The sequence below is a fragment of the Peromyscus eremicus genome, chromosome 7 (genome assembly GCF_949786415.1).
Source record: "Peromyscus eremicus chromosome 7, PerEre_H2_v1, whole genome shotgun sequence".
Lineage (NCBI taxonomy): Eukaryota > Metazoa > Chordata > Mammalia > Rodentia > Cricetidae > Peromyscus > Peromyscus eremicus.
Genome location: NC_081422.1, coordinates 26,968,600 through 26,989,990, shown reverse-complemented (window position 1 = coordinate 26,989,990; position 21,391 = coordinate 26,968,600). Strand labels below are relative to the sequence as shown.

The 21,391-nt window shown below is 43.3% G+C and overlaps 1 protein-coding gene across 1 annotated transcript in view; it reads right to left on the bottom strand.

Moving 5' to 3' along the window:
- The window catches only part of Prdm10 (PR/SET domain 10), a 103,869-nt gene that overhangs the window by 63,004 nt on the left and 19,474 nt on the right, over positions 1–21,391 (bottom strand). The window contains exons 2-4 of the mRNA XM_059267564.1: positions 5,502–5,696; positions 2,971–3,135; positions 420–479 (exon numbers count right to left, since the gene is read on the bottom strand). Coding sequence (XP_059123547.1) covers positions 420–479; positions 2,971–3,135; positions 5,502–5,570 — 294 coding nt within the window. The 5' untranslated portion in view covers positions 5,571–5,696. The remainder of the gene's footprint in view (positions 1–419; positions 480–2,970; positions 3,136–5,501; positions 5,697–21,391) is intronic.

The following is a 21,391-nucleotide window of genomic DNA, read 5'->3' as shown; positions in this document are numbered from 1 at the left end:
ACCAGGTCTGTCCCCCAACAAAAGACACTTTTAAAACTCATTCTTCTACTGGAAACATGAACAAATATCCTGTTTGTCTGATACAAAGACTCACTGTTTGACCCAGGCTAGTCTTGACCAGGTGGATCAGCCAATTGTCCTGTCTCATCATCCCCAGCAATATATGCTTACTTCTTACAACTTCCTTAACCAACCACTTCTTACTAGCAGGCTATTCCAATACACTCATGCACTGTGTTAGCATTATGTTCTGCTTTGCTTTGTTTACATTAAAGAAGTTAGATAATGGACATTAAAAAATAAATAAAATAAATAAAAATTTAAAAAAACCACTCAGAGATGGCATAGGGGTAGAAGGATTCTGCAGGAACATGATAGCCACTCTATACTCCCAAATGTCACAAAGCGTTTTTTATTACCTGTTGAGCTGTAGCATCCTGTTGGACATAAGCTACCTGAGTTGGATCTGTAAACAGAGTCTGGAGGAAAACAAACAAATGTATCAGTAGATCTTAGACTGCTCACCCACACAGGAAGAAATCACTCTGCTAAGCACCAATGTAGGAGAGTTATCTTGACTCACAGCTGGTAATCCTTCATTAATACAGAGATAAAGACAGTGTTCTTGCACTTGCCTGGAGTCTTTCATTCAAAAGGCTCCAGAGATTGAATAAGCAGCCATCCCAAAGGCTAACATCCTTCAATATTCTACTCTCGAGCAAAGCCTTTCTTGGGGATGAATGTCACAGCTAATTAAAACAGCATGACATGAAAACATAAAAGACACGCCATGAACAGAGTCCACCATTTACATTGAACTCTGCTCGCAGAGGAGATTTGAGTCAGTAGAGATGGACTGAGAGGTAGGAACACAGAGAAGTATCAGGAACACAGGTTTGTAAGCCTTTACAATATGAACATATGTTTTTCATTAGAAAAGTAGAAAAAACATAAATTGAATATACAGCCCACAGGCTCTTTCTTTCTTCTTCTTCTTTTTTTTTTTTTTTTTTTTTTGGTTTTTCCAAACAAGATTTCTCTGTGGGGCCCTGACTGTCCTGGAACTAGCTCTGTAGAATAGGCTGGCCTCCAACTCACAGAGATCCTCCTGCCTCTGCCTCCCAAGTGCTGAGATTACAGGCCACCACCTGTAATTACAGGCCACAGGTTCCCATTTTTTTGTTTTTTGTTTTTTAAATAAAGCCAGCAGGTATAATAATAATAATAATAAAGAAATTTAGTCATTATAAACACATAATAACTAAAGGAGGAAATGTCCATATTGTTACAGCTAAGATATGGTTAGTATCTGCAATCAAGAAAAAGTCTCTTTTCTACATCATTTGAAAGAATTTAATTTGCCCAAGACTTTGGTAAACCTATGGAACTAAAATAAAAACTGAGCTACACAAAGAAACCCTGTTTGGGGGCGGGAGGAGAAAAAAAGAAAACTGGTTCAATCTGAATTCCAGAAGAACATGAAGGAAAGTTGTAGGAAGTCAAAATTTTTTCAGTTTGACATTTGAAAAATTATTAAAATTCAGACATTTAGTAACATTATAATAAACTAGCAGTTAAGTACAAGGCATCCTTTACATATGCTCTCTGGTTATACTTTATTTTGTTGTTGTTGTTATTGTTGTTTTCTGAGACAGGGTTTCTCTGTGTTGCTCTAGCTAGCCTGAAACTCACAGAGATCCACCTGCCTCTGCCTCTTCCTTCTGCTGGAATTAAAGGCATGCACCACCACCGCCAGGCTTGGTTGTACTTAAATACAGTTGGAGAAATAACATTAAGCCAAGACACTCCAAAAGGACCACATGAGCATTTGGCAAGTTCATTTCTATATGGACTAGAAATGTGTTAAAAGGAAGGGAATCTCATTTTTTCTTAGAAGTGATATGAGCCTCTTGATGAAATATTATATAAGGACAATTTTATGACAAGGGTCATACTATAAAAATATGCATTTAAAAAAACCAAATGAAGCCAGGCAGGGTAGCAGGTGCTTTTCGTCCCAGCATTCAGGAGGCAGAGGCAAGCAGATCTCTGTGAGCTCACAAGGTCAGCTTGAACTATGTAATAGTGAGTTCCAGGACAACCAAGGCTATGTAGAAATGTAGAAAAACCCAGCCTCAAAGATAGATAGATAGATAGATAGATAGATAGATAGATAGATAGATAGATAAATGCTGTTTAGGGAATGACATTACAGGCCACTGGTAGAGCATTTCTTAGCATGCATAAAGGTCTAGGTTAAAATGCAATACAAAATGAAGAAATAATAGTAGTACAATGTGTTGCATACTTACTATATCCTCAGCCTTCATTAGTATGTGTGAGTATGGTAGTAAGGCCTGTGAATATGTACTGTAAGTAACACATATATATGTATGGAACACGTTATAAATACTTTGTACATTGTAAAGTGCCAACAATATTTGTGGAATATCTGTGTCACTCTTTTAGAAACTCTAAGTCAGTGGCAAAAAACAAAAGCCATATTGTAAAGCTTTTGTGAGAATGTGCCTTGGCTTCTGTTAGAGTTCTATAAACCAGTAAGTTACTAACAAATAACAGTAGAAGCTGGTAGGACCCTTTGCTTATACACTGAACTGAAATAATCCGGAGGCTTTCATAGAGTCAACTGTGATTTACCTAAACACTGTGTCGTGTGCAGAACACAATGCTTAGTCTGAATACTCAGGAAAGGTAACAAATTGATAACCACCTCACTGGTCACTGGAGAGAAAGCCTGACATGAGACTGGGGTTCTAACTCATTTTTGCACTCAACTGAAATAAACGAATCATCTCTTTCATTGCCAAGTTAGTTATATGCTCCTTGACAGCACAAATCTTATCTGAGTGTTTATTGAATCAAAACATCTAGGATAACAACTGACCCACGGCAAACATAAGTAATTAGTGTATTAATTAATAAACAAGTCAAAACCCATCCTTCACATGCCTGTGCAGCTTCCACCGGGTGGATGTAGACCAGTGTGTGCTCTGGACCGTCCACTGATGTGTAGGAGGCACCATCTGCTGTGTACACCACCTGCTGGGGTGGACGAACTTGGTCATCGGTGTACACAATCTGAGCCACAGTGCCAGCATCCGGGACAAAGTGCACCTGGGGGAAAAGCAGGCAAGTATGTAGCATCTATCCTTATAAAGCAAAAGCAAGCTCACAAAGGCATATGGTCACCAAGCGTAACTGAACTGAAATATCCCTAATGCAAGAAAAAAGAAGACTGATGTGCCTTCACCCACGCTGAGCTAGAGACCAGAAGGCAGGATGCACGGACCTTGTCAGTAATTTACTGCTTAACATTAGAGAGCTGACTTGAATTCTTTTGCCTTAAAAACCCAATGCAAATAGATAACTTCTGGTGACTCATGAGGAGGCAATTAATTGATCCTGGAAAAGTGACTGCAGATTCCTGCATGACACCACTGACAAAATACAAAACACACATGTGATGTAGCCCTAAAAGCAATTGCTTTCAACACATCATAAAAATTCTATTGAATAATGAGTAATGCTTTTCAGCAGACATATTAAAATAAGGTCACTTTTACTCCTACACGTTATTTCATATGTGAAGGACATACTGCATGGAGGCACATCAGGAAATGTCACTGAATCAATGGGGGTGATGCAACTCTTCCCCCACTAGCTAAGTAAGAAGCTGAAAACCCTAATGAAGTACTGTTAAATGGTCCTGGTCAAGTAGTTCGGCTGTCCCCAGGGAGATAATCATCTGTGTCCTAATACCTAAAGAACTAAAAGCAAAACTGAGTTGTATAAAAACCTCTCTGAGTGGTCAGCAATAGAAGATTGACTCTGAGGCTCCAGCACGGCATTTGCCTGGTGTTTGAAATGGAAAGTCTGCAGGCAGACAACCGAGCACTCATCTGGGGGAGAAATAACTGATGTGCTGATGTTGCTGGGTGGGCATCCTTGCTCCTTTACTGACTTGCCTCTGGTCCTAATGTTTTCTATGGCAGTGGGAAATAGTATATTTCACAGATGACACATAAACTAACTTAATGCCCAGAAAGAATGCCAGAGGCCAAGTATAACTGAGCACCATAGGAATCCAACAGATTTCCTGCTAGGTGATTAGCCTGTCTTCTGTATACATTCAATTTACGCCTGAAGATAAAGCATACACATGGGGGAAATTAGGTTCACAGCGTATCTGCACAAGTTTCATTGTCATAAGGAAGTCCTGTGACTTCAGATTGATAATCTTGTAATTTTCAGTTTTCTTATTCATACCAAAGCTTTAAAATGGGAGAACAGATATTTTCCTCAAAAAAAGGAGAAGGCTAAGCTTTTCTATTTGGCTTTCCTCATGGAGCGTCTATAAATAAGAATTTGCAGAACTTAGGAACAGAAATGACTGGAAAGAAGGGGTACAGTGTGGTATCCTGACCTCAACTCCCCCACAGGCAAGGACCCTGGTCATCACAGAACCTCACAAAAACATTTTGTTTGGTTTTGCTCTTTTTTTTTTTTTTTTTTTAAAGACAGGGTCTCACTATGTAACCCCGACTGACTCGGAATTCACTAAGTAGAGCAGACTGTCCTTAAACTCACAGAGCTCAACTTTTCTGTCTACCCAGTGGGCAGGTGCCACCACGCCTCACCTTCTATCTTCCTTTTGGGTAAATAAAATACATAAAATCATGAAAGTAGTCATCAAAACAGTTTCCATGGGAAAAGTAGTGTTCTGAGTTATTCTGCTGAAAATACCTCTGGAACCACTTTTCTCTGAATTTTAGGCTGCAACCTTTAAATCTTATTATATAATCATTATTACTTATTACAGCATTGATTATATAGCCTAAATTAAGTAATATTTGCACATTTAAATATTTCAAGGTTAACTTTCTGATTTTGATAATAGTACTAGGATTACACAATTTAGTGAAAAACTGGATCAAAACCTTATGTTTATACTATTGTTCAAAAACGAGTTTATGGGCCAAGCATGCCTCCCATCATCACTTGGGAGGCAGAAGCAGGCAGATCTCTTTGAGTTCGAGGCCAGTCTGGGCCATATAGAGAGTTCCAGGACAGACAAGACCCTGTCTTAAAAGGGACAATAGGCCACTCACTTTATAAGCACACCTTAGGCTTCATCACTCATGAAAAACTGAACCCCTACACTGGCTAGTGAAAAAGAAGTCAGCAATGGTTTGAGGTTTTCAGGATCAATAGCACAGATAAAGGAGGGTAGTTAGACAGCGTCTACCAGTAATGTGCACAGGTGAAGCCTACGGTGACCAATGAGTTCTTCTACCTCACAGGAGACCTGTCAGTGAAGCAAAGTGCTGATGCAGTCCAGCGTCTCACAGCCAATTCTCACTTGGGCTCCCTCCCAAGCACTCTCACTACAGAGACAGAGACGCTGGTATTTCTTTAGCTGTCAGCATCCACCCGGCTAAAACACTGCCGCCAGCAGTGAGCTGGAAGAGGCTGTCCTTCACCTGTGCAGTATTCTGTTCATGGTCCGCAGACGTCGGCCACACATGGGAGCTTTCATCTTTGGAATCCATCTTCCCCGTTGGACAGCTCCAAGTCGGAGCTACCTACAGTAGCAGCTCAGGAGAGAGGACACTCATTTGACTTGTACATCCTGTACACACGTGTTCATGGAGGGTAGGAAGGTCTCTGCAGTGTGCCTGAGGAAACACAGGAAAGGTTTGAGTGGGTGGCTGCATTTTAATAAATTACTTTCAACTGACAGAGGGTGAAAAGTTTCATTACAAGGCAACACATTTAGGCAAAAGGGTAAAAATATAATATTTGTGGCAATAATATAATGTATTGCATACCTACTATATTTTGGACAATCATTAGATGTATGTATGTGTTTACACGCATGCATTGTATATAGAATGTAACCCTCATTAAAAATATTGAAGGCAATCTTTGTTCTTTTGAGAAAAAAAATTTTTTCCATATATTAGCTGCAGGTTATATTGGGCTCCAATCTGATTGCTGTATAGCCCAAGATTTTTCATGGTAGACATGACCTCGTATACCACTACCACTTCTACTCAGAATGAAGAGCAGAATAATGAAAACGGTAAAACAAGGGAGAAGCAGCTGATGAAAGAAACTGGACTGTTCAGGTCATGGTTTGGTGAATGCAAATACAAACCTCGTCTTCCATCCTGTCAGTACAGGAATGAATAGTGGGCAAGTCGAAGCCTTTCCAAACATCAACACGCAAAAAAACCTACATTTGAAACCTCTTCTACTTTCTAAGATAAGACTCCTTAAAATGTTATTTTCTAAAAGATTTACTCTGAAGCTGCCTGTGCCGACTACAGAGCAGCCACCTCAGCACCTGTGGCCAGCCTGTTCCTGCCCTCCTCACCCTGCCCTACCCTGTCCCTACCATGTTCAACAGTACCTGACATATTGCCAAAGAGTGGAACTTAAAGGGGCACGGGGAACTTTCTAGACAAACGGGAATACCCTGTTTCTTCAATCTGGACTGAAAAGGTTGTTATGCAGGAAATAAATGTGTCAAAAACCTTCATTGAGATTCTTCAAATAACATGATTTACCAAGTTTACTTTCCTTGTATATGGCATACGCATATTATATATTAGTATATAGTTACTAATATATTAGTTACTTTTCTTCTGCTGTGATTAAACACCATGACCAAGGCAACTTAAAGGGAAGAGCTATTTGGGTTTTCAGTTCCAGATTCGAATCCCTAATTGTACGGTAGAGGCAGCAGGCAGGCATTTTAGCTGACAGGATGCCAAGAGCTCACTTCTTGAACATAAGCACAAAGCAGAGAGACCAACTGGAAATGGCCAAATGGCTCAAGTCTTTAAACTCTCAAAGGCTGCCTCCAGCAACATGCTTTCTCCAACAAGGTTACTGGGCCTAAACTTCCCCAAATAGCACCCTAACCTCCCTGAATAGTTGTACCAACTGGGGATCAAGCGTTTAAATACAGTGTGGGACATTCTCATTCAAACCACCACAATGTGCTTGCGTGTGTGTGGGGGGGGGGGTACTTGCACGCACGTGCGTGTGGAGGGCCAACGCGACACTGTCTTCCTTAATCACTCCCCACTTTATTTACTGCAAGGTCTCTCACTGAACACAGCTCACTGGCCAGCTTGCCCTGGGAATTCCGTCTGTCCCTTCCACATGCAGAGACTGCAGGCTTGCCACCAGCTGTGTCTGGCTTCTGTGTGGCTCTGGGGACCCACACTCCAGTCTTCATGTTTACAAGAGCTTTTCCAACTGCACCATCTCTCCAGTCACAGTTTTCTCTCTTTTCTCTCTTCACCTCAACCATTTCAGAGTCAATTACAAACACTGCGTCTCTGCCTTTTTTCCCTTTGATGGGGTCTTGCTAAATTACCTAGGCTAGTCTCAAACTCCTGGGCTCACATGCTCTTCTGTGGTCTTCTTTCCGAATGACTAAAGTTACAGGTGTGTGCCATCCTCCAGCTTACCTCCAAACTCTTAAGGAACTCGTTCCTAAAACTGAGACCATTCTCTTGGAGGCACAGGACCACAGTCAGCATCACAGAGATGACACTTGAACTGCCATTTCACTTTACTCCCAGACCTTCCTAATGTTTTGTCAGCCATCTAATTCACCGTCCTCAACAGCCACAGGAACATTTTCCTCTCTGGCTCTGATCCAATCTGGCAGCAAACACTGTTCACTGTGTGTGTGCTCACTGTCATGTCCCTGTCTCCTTCAGTCTAAGAGCTTCCTGTTCCTGGTCTTCTGTGACCTTGACACTTTTGAAACACACAGAATGGTCTTCAGCTTACCTGATGTTTCTCCATGGTTAGATTCAAGGTATTTTTATCCCAAAAGATATGCAGTACCCTTCCGATATGAGAATTAGAAAAAGTTTTCAACCTGATCCTTCTAAATACTCAAGTGCACCTAGCCGTGAGAATACTTCATGGACCGGGCAGTCACACCCATGTCCTTGCAAAATGGACACAGCCCCAAGTCCCCACTCTTTGTTTTCATTTCTGGAAAGGCGCTTTGTACTTAGAGGGAAAGTGGAACCCAGGACCTCACAAGGTGATAAGCAAGCACTTCACACTAGCTAATGCCTAGCCTGTTCTATTTCTTTCATCTTAATTTTACTTATGTCTAGTTTAATAAGTATTAAATACAATCAGCTGAAAATTGAAAGGACACAGTGGACAATCACCCTCCCAGAATCTCTTAGCCATTTTCCAGGAACTTTACAAAATCTGTTTTTCCTTCCAAAGGCATTTCATTCACATACAAGCAAATATATATACAATATTTGTTTGTCTCCAACCACAAACAAATAAATTATTGATTCCTTACAAAGTAGCAACTCTTCTACATTTATTTGTTCTATAAAACAGCCTATCTCGTGCACTGTTCCATCCACATATATTTTCTTCATTTTTTTGTGTGAATATATTGTAATTTATTAAACCACCCTTATGTCAATAAATGTCTAGGTTCTGGGACCTGGGAGATGTCTCAGTACATAAAGTACTTGCCTAGTAAACACGAGGACCTGAGTTCAAGCCCCAGGAACCATCTAAGAAGCTCAGTGTTGTACTTGGTAAGTTCTACACCAGTGAAAGACTCCAGGGATTGGAGGCGTGGGTGGTAGTCAGTTTCTCAGGACTGATGCCTCCACAAGTAAGTGTACATCTATGCATCCACATCCATAGCCAATTCTTACACACAAATGAGTACTGGGGTTAAAGACATGGACCACCACACCGGGCCATTTAGGTTTTCTTTGATCTTTTACTATGACATGTGACATGATGCCAATGAACTGAGGACATCTCTTGGGATTGCGGAGGTTAGTATCTCATATTCTTGTTTCTAAGAAGATACCGCAGCAGTTGAAGTGGCTGTGTGCACGGACATCATTATTAGTTCTGAACTCCCACACTGGTGCTCACCTACCCTGAACCTAGTACTCTGAGTGCACCTGAGGTACAGCGCACAGGAGCACTAACAAGTGTCTGGGACAGCCTCAGCTGGGAGAAGGTGTGGAGGGTGTGGGCTCTTGACCTGAGTCTTAACAGCACAGCTAACCTTGGGCAAATCCCAAATGGCCTTTCTCTTTTTTCTCTGTGAAATGGTCGTCATATGTTTATGGAGAGATGACATAAAACAGTAGTTGGAAAGTGCTTTAGCATAATGTTTGCTACATAAGAAGCAATTGCTTTGCAAAAGTTATCCAATCCTGTTACAGTCTCCTCCCTGCCTATCTTGAGTCTCTAAATTCCTTAAAGTCAATGGCTATGTTTTGTTAACTGCAGACAAGAGGAAGGACTTGGGTGATTGTTGTTGAGTAGTTTAAAGATGTCCTGCTGTGCAAGGGGAGGAGGGATGATGGAGGAGACGATGCCTAACCTAGAGGTGCTCTGAGATCACTTCCTAGAGATGAAATGTAATAGATGTTAGGAAGAAAGCAAAAACCAGAAGAAACAGGACAATCATTCCAAACTGAAATGTCATTGTTAAATCTTACTGGATCAAGAAAGGGTACATGATGTGAGACATCTGCAGCTACATAAAGCAGGGGTTGGGAGTGGCTGGTATGGGACTAACTCCTTATGGTGTACAGAACAGGAAAGACACGGAACAGTCACTTTGTTTCTAGGAAAGTAACTACAGTAACCTTCAGTAATAAGGATGAGAATCACATCCACAGAGGCAGTTCCCAGTAAGTTCAGTATGCCCATAGCAAATAAAGCCTGGTGTGGTATCAGGAAATACACATTTGGTCTTTGTCGCATTTATCTGGCAGGTAAATCTTAAAACCCTGGTCTCTCCAAAGGGTGCCAATGTTAGCAACCTGGGGAGGTTCAGGATAGGTGCTGGTTGCCAAAAAGGCCAAGGCAAGACTAAAGTGGCTTCTGTTCTCTGCATGTTGTCATCTGTCCAGGCTCCTCAAATACCTTCTCAGTCATTTTTAGTTCCCATTCTGCCATTCACTCACTGTCCTGTCCCAAACTCTAAAAATGTCGGAGATGAGACAGAAAACAGACTGAAGATTACACTCAGCACCAAAGGCCAATGACTTAGTCAAGCATAAGTCTCCAAATGACAGTTTAGCTAGCTTCAGGATGGCGTCCTGGGAAGAAGCACATCTGGAGAGAACAGGAAGCCCTCCTCCTACCTTGCCCTGTGCAGTATGTCGTCATCTGGAGTTCACTGGCATCATTTGTAATATCTTAACAACAAGCCAGTAAACATCAAGTGTTTCCCTGAGTTCTATGAGCCACCCTTGCTGTGGGATGTCCTGTATGTTGTGAATATATGTTGCTATGATTGATTGATAAATAAAACACTGATTGGCCAGTAGCCAGGCAGGAAGTATAGAATAGGTGGGACAAACAGAAAAGAGAGATTGGAAGGTGGAAGCTGAGGGGAGATGCCAGCCTGCCGTCCAGGGAGCAACATGTAAAGGCAACAGGTAAAACCACGGAACACGTGCGACATATAGATTAACAGAAATGGGCTGAGTTAAGTGTAAGAGCTAGTCAGTGGTAGGCCTGAGCTAATGGCCAAGCAGTTTAATTAATATAAGTTTCTGAGTGATTATTTTATAAGTGGTTGTGGGGTCTGTGGTGCTGGGCAGGACTGGAGAAAACTCCAGCAACACACCCTAGTGAAGAAATAGAAGTCCAGAAGGGGTGTGGGGAATGTCAGCTTAGGACAGGCCATCAGAAGCACAGGTAAAACAATCTGGAACTGTGGCTGGCATCTCAAATGGGCAGCAGCCTTGAGGACTGAGCCATCAACCTGGGGGAGCTAAGCTATCTACAGGAAGACAGCATCCCAGCTGGATTGGATTTGGTTGGTTTGGGGTTTTTGTTGTTGTTGTTGTTTGTTTTTTCCTTTTTTCCAAGACAGGGTTTCTTTGTGTAGCCCTAGCTGTCCTGGAACTCACTCTGTAGACCAGGCTGGCCTTGAACTCAGAGACCCACCTGCCTCTGCCTCCTAAGTGCTGGGATTAAAAGTGTGCACCACTGCCTGACTGGCTGGTTTTTTGTTTGTTTGTTTTTATGAAATATAATGGTATCTCTTAGCATCAGCATCTTCAATTCAATAAAACATGGAAATACTTGTGATCACCAGCATAATGGCAAACGTTCAAGAAATGGTGACAAAGCTTTGCACCCCCGGTGAACACTGAGTACATTCGTTAGTCTGCAGTGAGCACTAAGGAGAAAAGGGTGACCACAGCCCTGCCCCACAGGACTCAGCATCTAGTGGGAGAGCGGACAACCAGCTTCTCAGCTCACTCTCCATGACACCCACATGCTAAAACTGATAGTGGTGGAGACTATGGAGGAAGTCAATTTCTCGAATGTCCAACCTCCTCAAACACCTTCTTGTCAGTCATTTTTCAGTTCCCGTCCTGTCACTTATCTACTGTCCCATCCTTCAACATCTATCATCTCACTCCCTCCATCGGTGGGCCATTCTCAGCTAATGCTGCTACTCTGGAGCCTTCTGGGAGTCCAGAAGCTCCTACCTCCACTGCCTCCAACTATTAGAGAAAGGATATAAGGAATCCAACTCTATGGTGTAAAAAAAGAAAACTGGCTTCAGGGCTTAGGAATAGCAGAGTGCTTGTCTAGCACACTCAAAGCCCTACATTCAGTTCCAAGCACTGCATAAAAGCAGTCATGGTGGCACACGACTGTACTCACAGCACTGAGAAGGTAGAGGCAGGAGGATCAGAGATTTAAGGTCATCCCCCACTACACAGTGAGCATGTACCCAACCTAGGCTACATGAGACCCTTTCTCAAAAGAAAAAAGAAAAATTAATTCCACATCTATGGTTCTCAATTACGTTCTGACAACAGAACATCATGAAATAGTTCTGTTTCCCTATATATCGTTTAAAAAGCAAGATGAATCAAAAAGGATACCACAAAAGCACTTGCCACGCAAGCCTGACAACCTGAGTTCAATCATGAAACCCATTAAAGGTAGAAGAAGAGCACCAACTCAACCAGATTGTCTTCTGAAATGTGCCATGGTACACATACACACACTAACACACATACACACTCATACAACAACAATAAAAAATGAATCATTTTAAAAAGTAAAGAGCACTTATTACACTTGCAGAGGACCTGGGTTCCATTCTCAGCACCCACATGGTGGCTCCTAACCATCTTAACTCCAGTTCCAGAGGATCTGATACTCTCTTTTGGAGTCTTCAGGCATCAAGCACTTAAGTCATGTACACATGCATATGCAAGTAAAACACTCGTACATATAAAACAAGATAAATACATATTAAAAATAATAAAAGATAATGGTGCTAGGCAGAGGGCTTGATCGATAAAGCATCTGCCACTGTACATTTACAAATGGTTAAGTGTCAAATATTTTTAGATGTTTCTCCATAATAAAAAATTGAAAACCAGTAATAATTACTGTCCTACTTCTTCATGGTGGAGATGGGATGTGACAGGTCTCTTTACTCACAACTATGAATGAATCCACGGCCACCAAGAGGTAAGTCTTGGCACAATCAAAAACAACCCTGCCTCCCAACCCTTCCTCTACCTGGCCAAATTGGCATTGTTCGCTCACTACCATTGCAGTCTTCTGGGCCCAGGTCTTGACCTGTGGCCTTCTGAAAGTCTCAGGACCCAATCTGCTGCTCAGGCAGCAGGCTGGCTGTAAAATCAAAGAAGCCAGCACCCAGTAGTGAACAGCAGGGAACAGTGGCAGCCAACATGACAGCATGGAATCTCCAGGTTGAATCTCTCGGCTGCATGCTTTACTCCTGGAGCTGCATTAGCACCAGAGCTGGAGTCAGGGGAAGACAAAGGGAGCTGGTCTCAGGAAACACTAGTTACCTAAGGTGCCTGCCTCTAGGACCTTTGGAGGAGGAAGGAGGGGGAAGGGAGGGAAGGAGACAGAAGTGGGCTGTAAGGGATGCTCCTGTCTGGCTCCCTGAAATGTGAGCACAGGCCATGCTGGGACCCTAGCTTAACAGCACACTCCCATACCCCCACCCTCACCTGGTTTCTTATTTCATAAATTCTCAGGCTTTGGATCTCTGACTACTGACCTGATTCAAATAGGGTTTTGTTGTTCTGTTTGTGCAAGACTTAGGAAAGTCCTTGTCAAGGGTTGAATGTGAAGTGCCCCTCCCTGCAGCCTGTTGGAATACTTGATCCCTAGCTGGCAGCGCTGTTTCAGGAGGCTGTAGACCTTCAGAATGGGGGACCTAGCAAGAGGAAGTGGGTCATGGGGACCACAAGGTAAGGTTGTACAGCTTGGCCTTGTTTCCTGCCCTTTGTTTCGTGATCAGATGAGATACAAGCGAGCAGCTGCCATACACTACCCCACCATGGAGCCATCTACACAATGCCTTTCCTGCCACACTGTCCCTCCACGATGTCCCTCCTTTTATCCACTCAAACCTCTCACACCAAAACGAATCCTTCCTGCTTTCTGTTGCGTCTTTGAAGTCAGGTGTTCCATCAAAAGTAAGTAGTCACAGTAGAAGCTCCTCCCAAATGCAAGCCTTTCCCAGGGCACCCAGCCCTGTGGGGGTGGCTAGAGGGAGCAGCTGGCTCAGAGCTAATCACAAGGACAAGACATTGAAGATAAATAACTCAAATTCATCTCAGCCGGGATCCAAGGAGCTCACACTGATCAATTCAGTTCGTTAATTTAGCGCCCACACCAACCCAAAGTTGTTGTTTAACACTCAGGTTCAGGAAACCTAGAGCAGCAGACAGTAACAAGCCAGGCAGCTGGTGACAGCCTCGTGAGGAAGAAGCACCACGTTCAAGTTGAGAACAAGTACAGTGAACATAAAGAGCTTTTGTTCTGTTCATATTTGGAATGTGTGCTAAAGCTTTTACATTTAACTGATTCCTAGAACAAATAGCCTTAGAATTCAGGAAAGAAAACACAACTAAGCTTAACTCTAACTTGTGAAAGGAAACTGAAGCAGAAATACAATGGACAAATAACAAAATAATGCATAGTTCAGTACAAGTTCCCTATTCTGACTAGGAAATGCAAGGCTATTAGATCCTTCAAATATGCGCTGGCTAGTTTCATGTCAACTTGACATAAGCTAGCATCATTTTGGAAGAAGAAACCTCAATTGAGAAAATGCCTCCAACAGATTCTTTCTTTCTTTTTTTATTTTATGTGCATTGGTATTTTACCTGCATGTCTGTGTGAGGGTGTCAGATCTTGGAGTTACAGACAGTTGTGAGCTGTCATGTGGGTACTGGGAATTGAACCTGGGACCTCTGGAAGAGTAGTCAGTGTTCCTAACCACTGAGCCATCTCTCCAGCCCCAGGTGCATTTTCTTGATTGATGATTGACGTGGGAGGACCCCTGGGTTGGTGGTACTGGAGTGGATAAGAAAGCAGGTTGAGCAAGCCATGAGGGGCAAACCAATAAGCAGCACTCTTCCATGGCCTCTGCTTCAGTTCCTGCCTCTAGTTCCTGCCCTGACTTCCCTGGATGATAGACTACAAGCTGTAAGATGAAATAAACCCTTTTCTCCCCAATTTTCTCTTAGTCATGGTATTTTATCACAGCAATAGAACCCTAACAAAGACAATATAGTCTCTCAGTTTTGAAAAGAATTGCAACAGATTGCTAGGACTGCTGTGGAAACATAGGAATGAGCAGTCACATGTGTATGAAACAAATACCACTACCTTCCTGCCTAGTGAGGCTTCCCAAGAGCCTTGAGAGACCCTATGTCATCTGCTCATCACCTCAGTAGCTGAAAAGGTCTACTCTTGGTGTGACTTTGGAGAGATTATCACCTCTGGTGACCCAGCACCCTCAGGGCTCTCCATCCACACAGCACGGTGTCTATCTACTATACCACTCTGACTCCAACTAATGAGCTACTGGAAACCCAGAAGTGGGGTGGAAAGAAATATAGCTAAAATATTTTCCTAATTGCAGTAGGAAGTAAAATGTAGACAATTTAATTAGGCTATATATGCCTGAGAAGCTGAAGGCTTTCATAAAGGGTTTTAGCAAATTTTTAAAAAAGGAAGAAAAAAGAGGATGGGGAATATTGCTTCGCAGTAGAACACTTGCATGGAGGGTCTGATCCCCGGTACTGCAGGGACAAGTGAGATTATGCCTCTGACTAACAAAACTGTTTATTTGCTTCTTTAGTGTTTGGGTTTTTTTTTATTTAAGCCTTTATAGGCTTGGGATAGTTCTATATAAACAGAGGTATAAAGTTAAGACAAGTAGTAAGCCCACAGCACTAAGGGCTGCTGCATGTGTCTACCGAGGGCACATGTAACAACTGGACAAATGTCAGCAGTGGAGCTAAGAGCCAACGCTCCAGCTGTAAAAACAACAAAACCACTTCAGAAATAAAACATTATGCCATTGGTCGGGGTGGGTACTCAGAAAAGCATTCAGACACTGGTGAGTAAGCAAAGGCAGATCAATTTTTGAGTAAACAGCCTTGTGATTTATGACAGTGAGCAGTTTCAACTCCAAAACTGTTGTAGAATGCCTCCTAAAGAAATGTTCCTCGGGGCTACCTGTTGCTCTTGCAGAGCTCCCACACCTACAAGACAGCTCACAACTGCCTCTAACTCCAGTTTTGGAGATGAGATCCTCTCTGGCCTCCACAGGAACCTGAAAACATGTGGTGGACACAATGAGCGGCTGGAAACCCAGGAGTGGGGTGGGAGGAAGTATGGCTAAAATGTTTTTCTAATTGCAGTAAAAAAGTAAAATACAGATAATTTTAGCTAGGCCATATGCCTGAGAAGATGAAGGCTTTCATAAAGGATTTCAGCAAATTAAAAAGAAAGAAAGAAAAGAAGGTTGGCACACACATATACAAAATAAAAACTAAATACAGAGATTAAAATCTTTAAGGAGCCGGGCGGTGGTGGCGCATGCCTTTAATCCCAGCACTCGGGAGGCAGAGCCAGGTGGATCTCTGTGAGTTCGAGGCCAGCCTGGTCTACAGAGTGAGTTCCAGGACAGGCTCCAAAGCTACACAGAGAAACCCTGTCTCGGCAAAGAAAAAAAAAAAAAAAAAAAAAGATCTTTAAGGAAGGAAAGAAGAGGAGGGAGGAAAGAAGAAAAACAGGAAGGAAGGAAGGAAGAAAAGAAGCCCTGTCAGCTCACTAAAGAGATGGCTCAGTGATTAAGAGCACTTGCTGCTCTTGCAGAGAACCTGGGTTTGGCTCCCAGCATCCACATGGCAGCTCACAACCATCTGTAATTGTAATTCCAGGAGATTTTACACTTTCTTTTGGCTTCTGCAGGCACTGCACATACATGGGTATATTTACATACATGCAGGCAAAACACGTATACACATAAAATAAAAATAAATCTTACAAGAAAAAAATGTTCTAGCTGATTTTCTGACCACCACCAAAAAAGATATTATGTAACCACAAGAGCTGAACTACTATTTAAGCATAAACAGACAAAAAGACAGACTGGGAAGCAGAGAAGAGAAGCAGGGCCGGACAAGGCTCAGGGGTGAGCCGGGGCGGCCGGACAAGGCTCAGGGGTGAGCCGGGCGGCGGGACAAGGCTCAGGGGTGAGCCGGGGCGGCCGGACAAGGCTCAGGGGTGAGCCGGGGCGGCCGGACAAGGCTCAGGGGTGAGCCGGGGCGGCCACTCCTTCTCACCCGTGAGTCCTTCGAGTCCTCCTCGCCAGGCCATAGCTCCTTGCTCTCCCTGTGCAAAGGCTTCTAGGGCCATCAATTGAAGTTCTTCTTCTAAAAAAGGGTCTTTTTTTCCAGTTAGAGTTAGAGCACTCCTTTCTTCATGAGTCAAAGGAGGAAGCAGCAAATCTTTCCTGTTAGCACAGGGAATGTGGACTTTCCCCCTCTAGTTCAAATAAGAACTTTTCATGTACCAAAAACAAAGGGGCTCCTCCCATCCCATTTGATAGTCTCTCAGGAGGCAGTAGGGCTCCATCAAGTCCTTCAAAGAAATCCCTAGCATTCACTCAAAGAAAAGAAAAACCCAGGTGATGAGACTTGTTGGGGGTCCGGGTCTGTCAACCCCACATGAAAATCCTTGAGAGTTCAAAAGGGCTCCGTGTGAGTTCTAAGGAAGGACAAACCTTGATGTCTGTCTTTGCCATTTCACAAAGGATGGCTGCTTGCCTGATAAAACACAATTTCAGAGAGAAATTTGTCAGCGGGCCTCTATTCTGTTCTCAGGAGCTACTAGGTAGAGCCTCCCAGCAGCAGTGTGTTGTGTTGCTGCAGAGCAGCAGGCAAACCACAGCATCTGAGTTGGGACAAATTCACTACGTAAGTGGAACCCTCTGTCTTTTTTCCAGGCCCACTGTCCTCTCTCTGGCAGACTACAGAGGCACCGTACCTCACAGGTTGAGCTGTTTTATGGCCAGTCTGTGGTCAGGATGGGTCCACCTGAGGGCCAGCCCTTCCAGTGTAGAAGGGGCAGTTTCACAGTGTATTTGAGGGACCTTGGACCTCAGCTTCTGTGTGTCCAGTGGCATGAGACCACCACACATCCCATTCCTCTGTTCACCTGTGTTCAGACTTCTGGCTATGTCTCTAGCTCTGGAACGTCGGCCCCGGTACTGACTGCATTAGTGACCCCTTCCACTCCAACTGCTGACTTTCCCAGCCTGGTGACATTACCTGAAGCTCGGAAGGCTTCTCTGCCTCTCAGCAGCTACCAACAAACTCCCCAGCCCCACAGGGAGGAGGTAGGTGCCAGAAGCTGGGCTTGTTTTCCTAAAGATCTCCAGGAGCTGGCCAGGACTGGGCTACTCTTGCAGGAAACTGTGATTTCAAATGTTTTCTCTGTGGTCAACACTCCTGTTACCTTATGACTGTGTTTATCAGAAACTTGAACTTCCCAACGCCAGTACAGGTTGTCCCAGACAAGAGTGACACTGCTTTATGGCCTATCCGTGACATAGCAAAACAATCTCATAACCAAGATACAACTGGGATCCTGGAATATTCTTCTCTTGATAAAGAAAAGGAGCAAAAAAGCACCAAGGAAGCCTTACAACAGAGGTGGTGTCTGAAAATGCCCTACTTTTACATATCCTAACTTTGAAATCGAATGACAGTTTTCTTATTTTTTTATTTATTTATGTATTTTGGTTTTTTTTTCGAGACAGGGTTTCTCTGTGTAGTTTTGGTGCCTGTCCTGGAACTCACTTTGTAGACCAGGCTGGCCTCAAACTCACAGAGATCCACCTGCCTCTGCCTCCCGAGTGCTGGCCCGGCCGAATGAGTTTTCTATGTACATAATTTTTCACATAGCAAAGAGAGAAAGTATTTAAAAAGCATATACCTAATAGAAATTTATATAGAGAATAAAAAATTAAATAATAAAGCTGGGTGTTGGTGGTGCATGCCTTTGATCCCAGCAGAGGCAGGCAGATCTCCAAGTTCAGGGACAGCCTGGTCTATCGAGCAAGTTCCAGGACAGCCAGAATTGTTATACAGAGAAACCCTGTCTTGGGGGGAAAAAAAGAAGGAGGAGGAGGAGGAGCAAGAGGAGGAGGAGCAGGAGGAGGAAGAGGAGGGGGGAGGAGGAGGAGCTGGAGGAGGGCAGGACTGGACATGTGGCTCAGCAGTTAAGAGCACATACTGCTTTTGTAAAGGCCTGAGTTCAGTTCCCAGCACCTACATCAAGTGGCTCACAACTGCCTGAAACTCTACTCCAGGAGTATCCAAAGCATCAGATCTGGACAGTGACTCACATACACAGACATACACATAACTAAAAAATAGTTAAATAATTAAGATCTGAGTAAACATTTTTCTCAGATAGTTACAAATGACAATAACATACAAAAAGATGTATAAGAGCTGAGGGCATAGCTCAGTGGTACAGTCGGAACTTATATGTGTAAAGCCCTACCTTCAGTCTTCAACACAAACACACATACACACAGTATCTCAAGGGGAATAAACATATAAAATCCCCAAAGGGAATAATGTGATATGAGATGTTATGTAGTTGAACCTCTGAAAACGCAGTAAGTAGTGTGTGATAGGTACATGCCTATAATCCTAACACTGAGGAGGGTGAGGCATAAAAACTGAAAGTTCAAGGCCAGCCTATACATATACATACATTATACATATACATATATATATACATAGAGAGAGAGAGAGAGAGAGAGAGAGAGAGAGAGAGAGAGAGACTGTCTTAAAAACAAATAATAAAAAGAAACGGAGGAAAGAAAGGAAAAACTACGGTAAGTGAACAAAGCCAGTCACAAAAGACCACTTACTGTATCTTTCAAGTCCAGAACTGGTAAGTCTATACCGACAAAATGTAGACTATTGACTCTACAGGCAGGACTGGGAGGGAGCTAAGGGGTACACGTTTATTTGAGGTGATGAAAATGTTCTCAAACTGAACATATATGTGGATGTATTTTTAGACAAAATACTGAATTAGAAAAAAATCTGACAGACTTGTTTTAAATAAAAAGTAAAAGTATCCCTCTCCCATCTCTACATAAGGCCACTGTTGATAGTCTCTTGTGAGCCCTCTCCTGGTACACAGACTCAACACACAGAAACCAGCTGAGTCTATAAGCACATGCCTAAGTAGAGCCATACAACATGAGTCACACTTTAATATGCTGTGGGCATCTCTGAAGATACTTAAAGTATTTGTAGTAAATACCACTTTTAACATGGTAGATGTGGCCAAAACTTACTCAACTATTTACCTACTGCAGGACTTTCTTTGGTGGTGGTGATTCTAGGGATAAACCCAAATGCTAGGCAAGCACACTACCACTGAACAACATCCTACTCAATGTTTTCATTTTTACCCTTATTTAAAATGTATATGCAGAAAAACCATCCATACATTCAAACATAAGGAATGTCTTAGTAGAAGGAAAAGTATTGGCACAAGACACTCAAGACCAAGCTCTCAGCACAAAGGAGATTTATCTGCCCTGAGGGACAGAGGGCAGAGAATAAGAGACAAAGACAGGAGATAGAGGGGGAGGGAGAAGGGGAAGGGAGCAAGGGAGAGGGGGAGGGGTATTTGTCCCAGAGCAGAACAGAGGACTGCCTCTGGATAGAGGGGAGACAGATGTGGCACACAGGAAAATGGCAGATTACGAAGGTACAGGGGGAAACCCTGTGTTAGGGTGAGGGGTTTAATTTTTATCGGGTGTGTTAATTAGGTGAGCCAAAGGGGGCTTTTGATTGCTGGACTTCAATACTTGGATAGCTGGACCTTGGTAGTCAGCCTAGGGAGAGGAAGTGTCCAAATAAGGAAATAGGTCTTGGTGGCTAGCTTTAGGAATGTAATGATTTTTACTAAGGCAGGGGGAATTGGGAAGAAGGGCAAGGCCTGCCAGGGCCATGTTCCAGCTGGCCAGAGTCCTTCACTTAGGAGCTGGGCAGCTTACTCAAATGACAAGGGAGCATTTCTAGAACCCAGGAGTTTGTGGCCACCTTAAACAGTGTAGGGAAACTGCTGAATTAAAAAATATTCAAAATAGGCCGGGCAGTGGGGGTGCACGACTTTAATCCCAGCACTCGGGAGGCAGAGGCAGGTGGATCTCTGTGAGTTTGAGGCCAGCCTGGGCTACATAGTGAGTTCCAGGAAAGGTGCAAAGCTACACAGAGAAACCCTGTGTCGGAAAACTGAAAAAAAAAAAAAATTCAAAATAAAGCCAGGTATGGTAGCATATGCCTTTGGTCCCAGCACTTGGGAGGCAGAGGCAGGTAAATCTCTGAGTTTAAAACCAGTCTGGTCTAAAAGTAAATAAAATAAAAATAAAAATAACTTAGCCACATACATGTTTATTGTTCATGTGTGTACAGGTGTTCAGGTGTTGGTTCGTGTGTGTGTGTGTGTGTGTGTGTGTGTGTGTGTGTGTGTGTGTACGTGCAGGCCAGAGATCAAAGCTGGGTATTTTTCCTCATTGCTCTCCACCTTATTATTTTCAAGCAAGGTCTCTCACTGAACCTGGAGCTCATTAACTCAACTAGACTAGTTGGCCAGGAGGCCTCCGGGATCCTCCTGCCCCGACCACTACAGTGCTTGTATCACAGGCATGTACCACTGCCCCTGCTTTTATGGGGGTACTAGGGATCAAACTCAGGTTCCCAAGCTTATGCAGCAAGTAACTTACTGACTGGGCTGTCGTAATTTTAAAACGGTGGGAAGGAGTCACAACACACAACAGGGACCAAGTGGGAGGTTTATTGAGGGAGGGGAGAGAAGGGGCAGAGATGGGGGGCAGACAAGGGGGCAGAGCAAAGGAAGAGAAAGGAGACAGGAGGTGGGCAAGGCCCGCCTTTTGTAAGGAAACATAGCAAATGCGCACATGGGGTGCTCTTAGTGC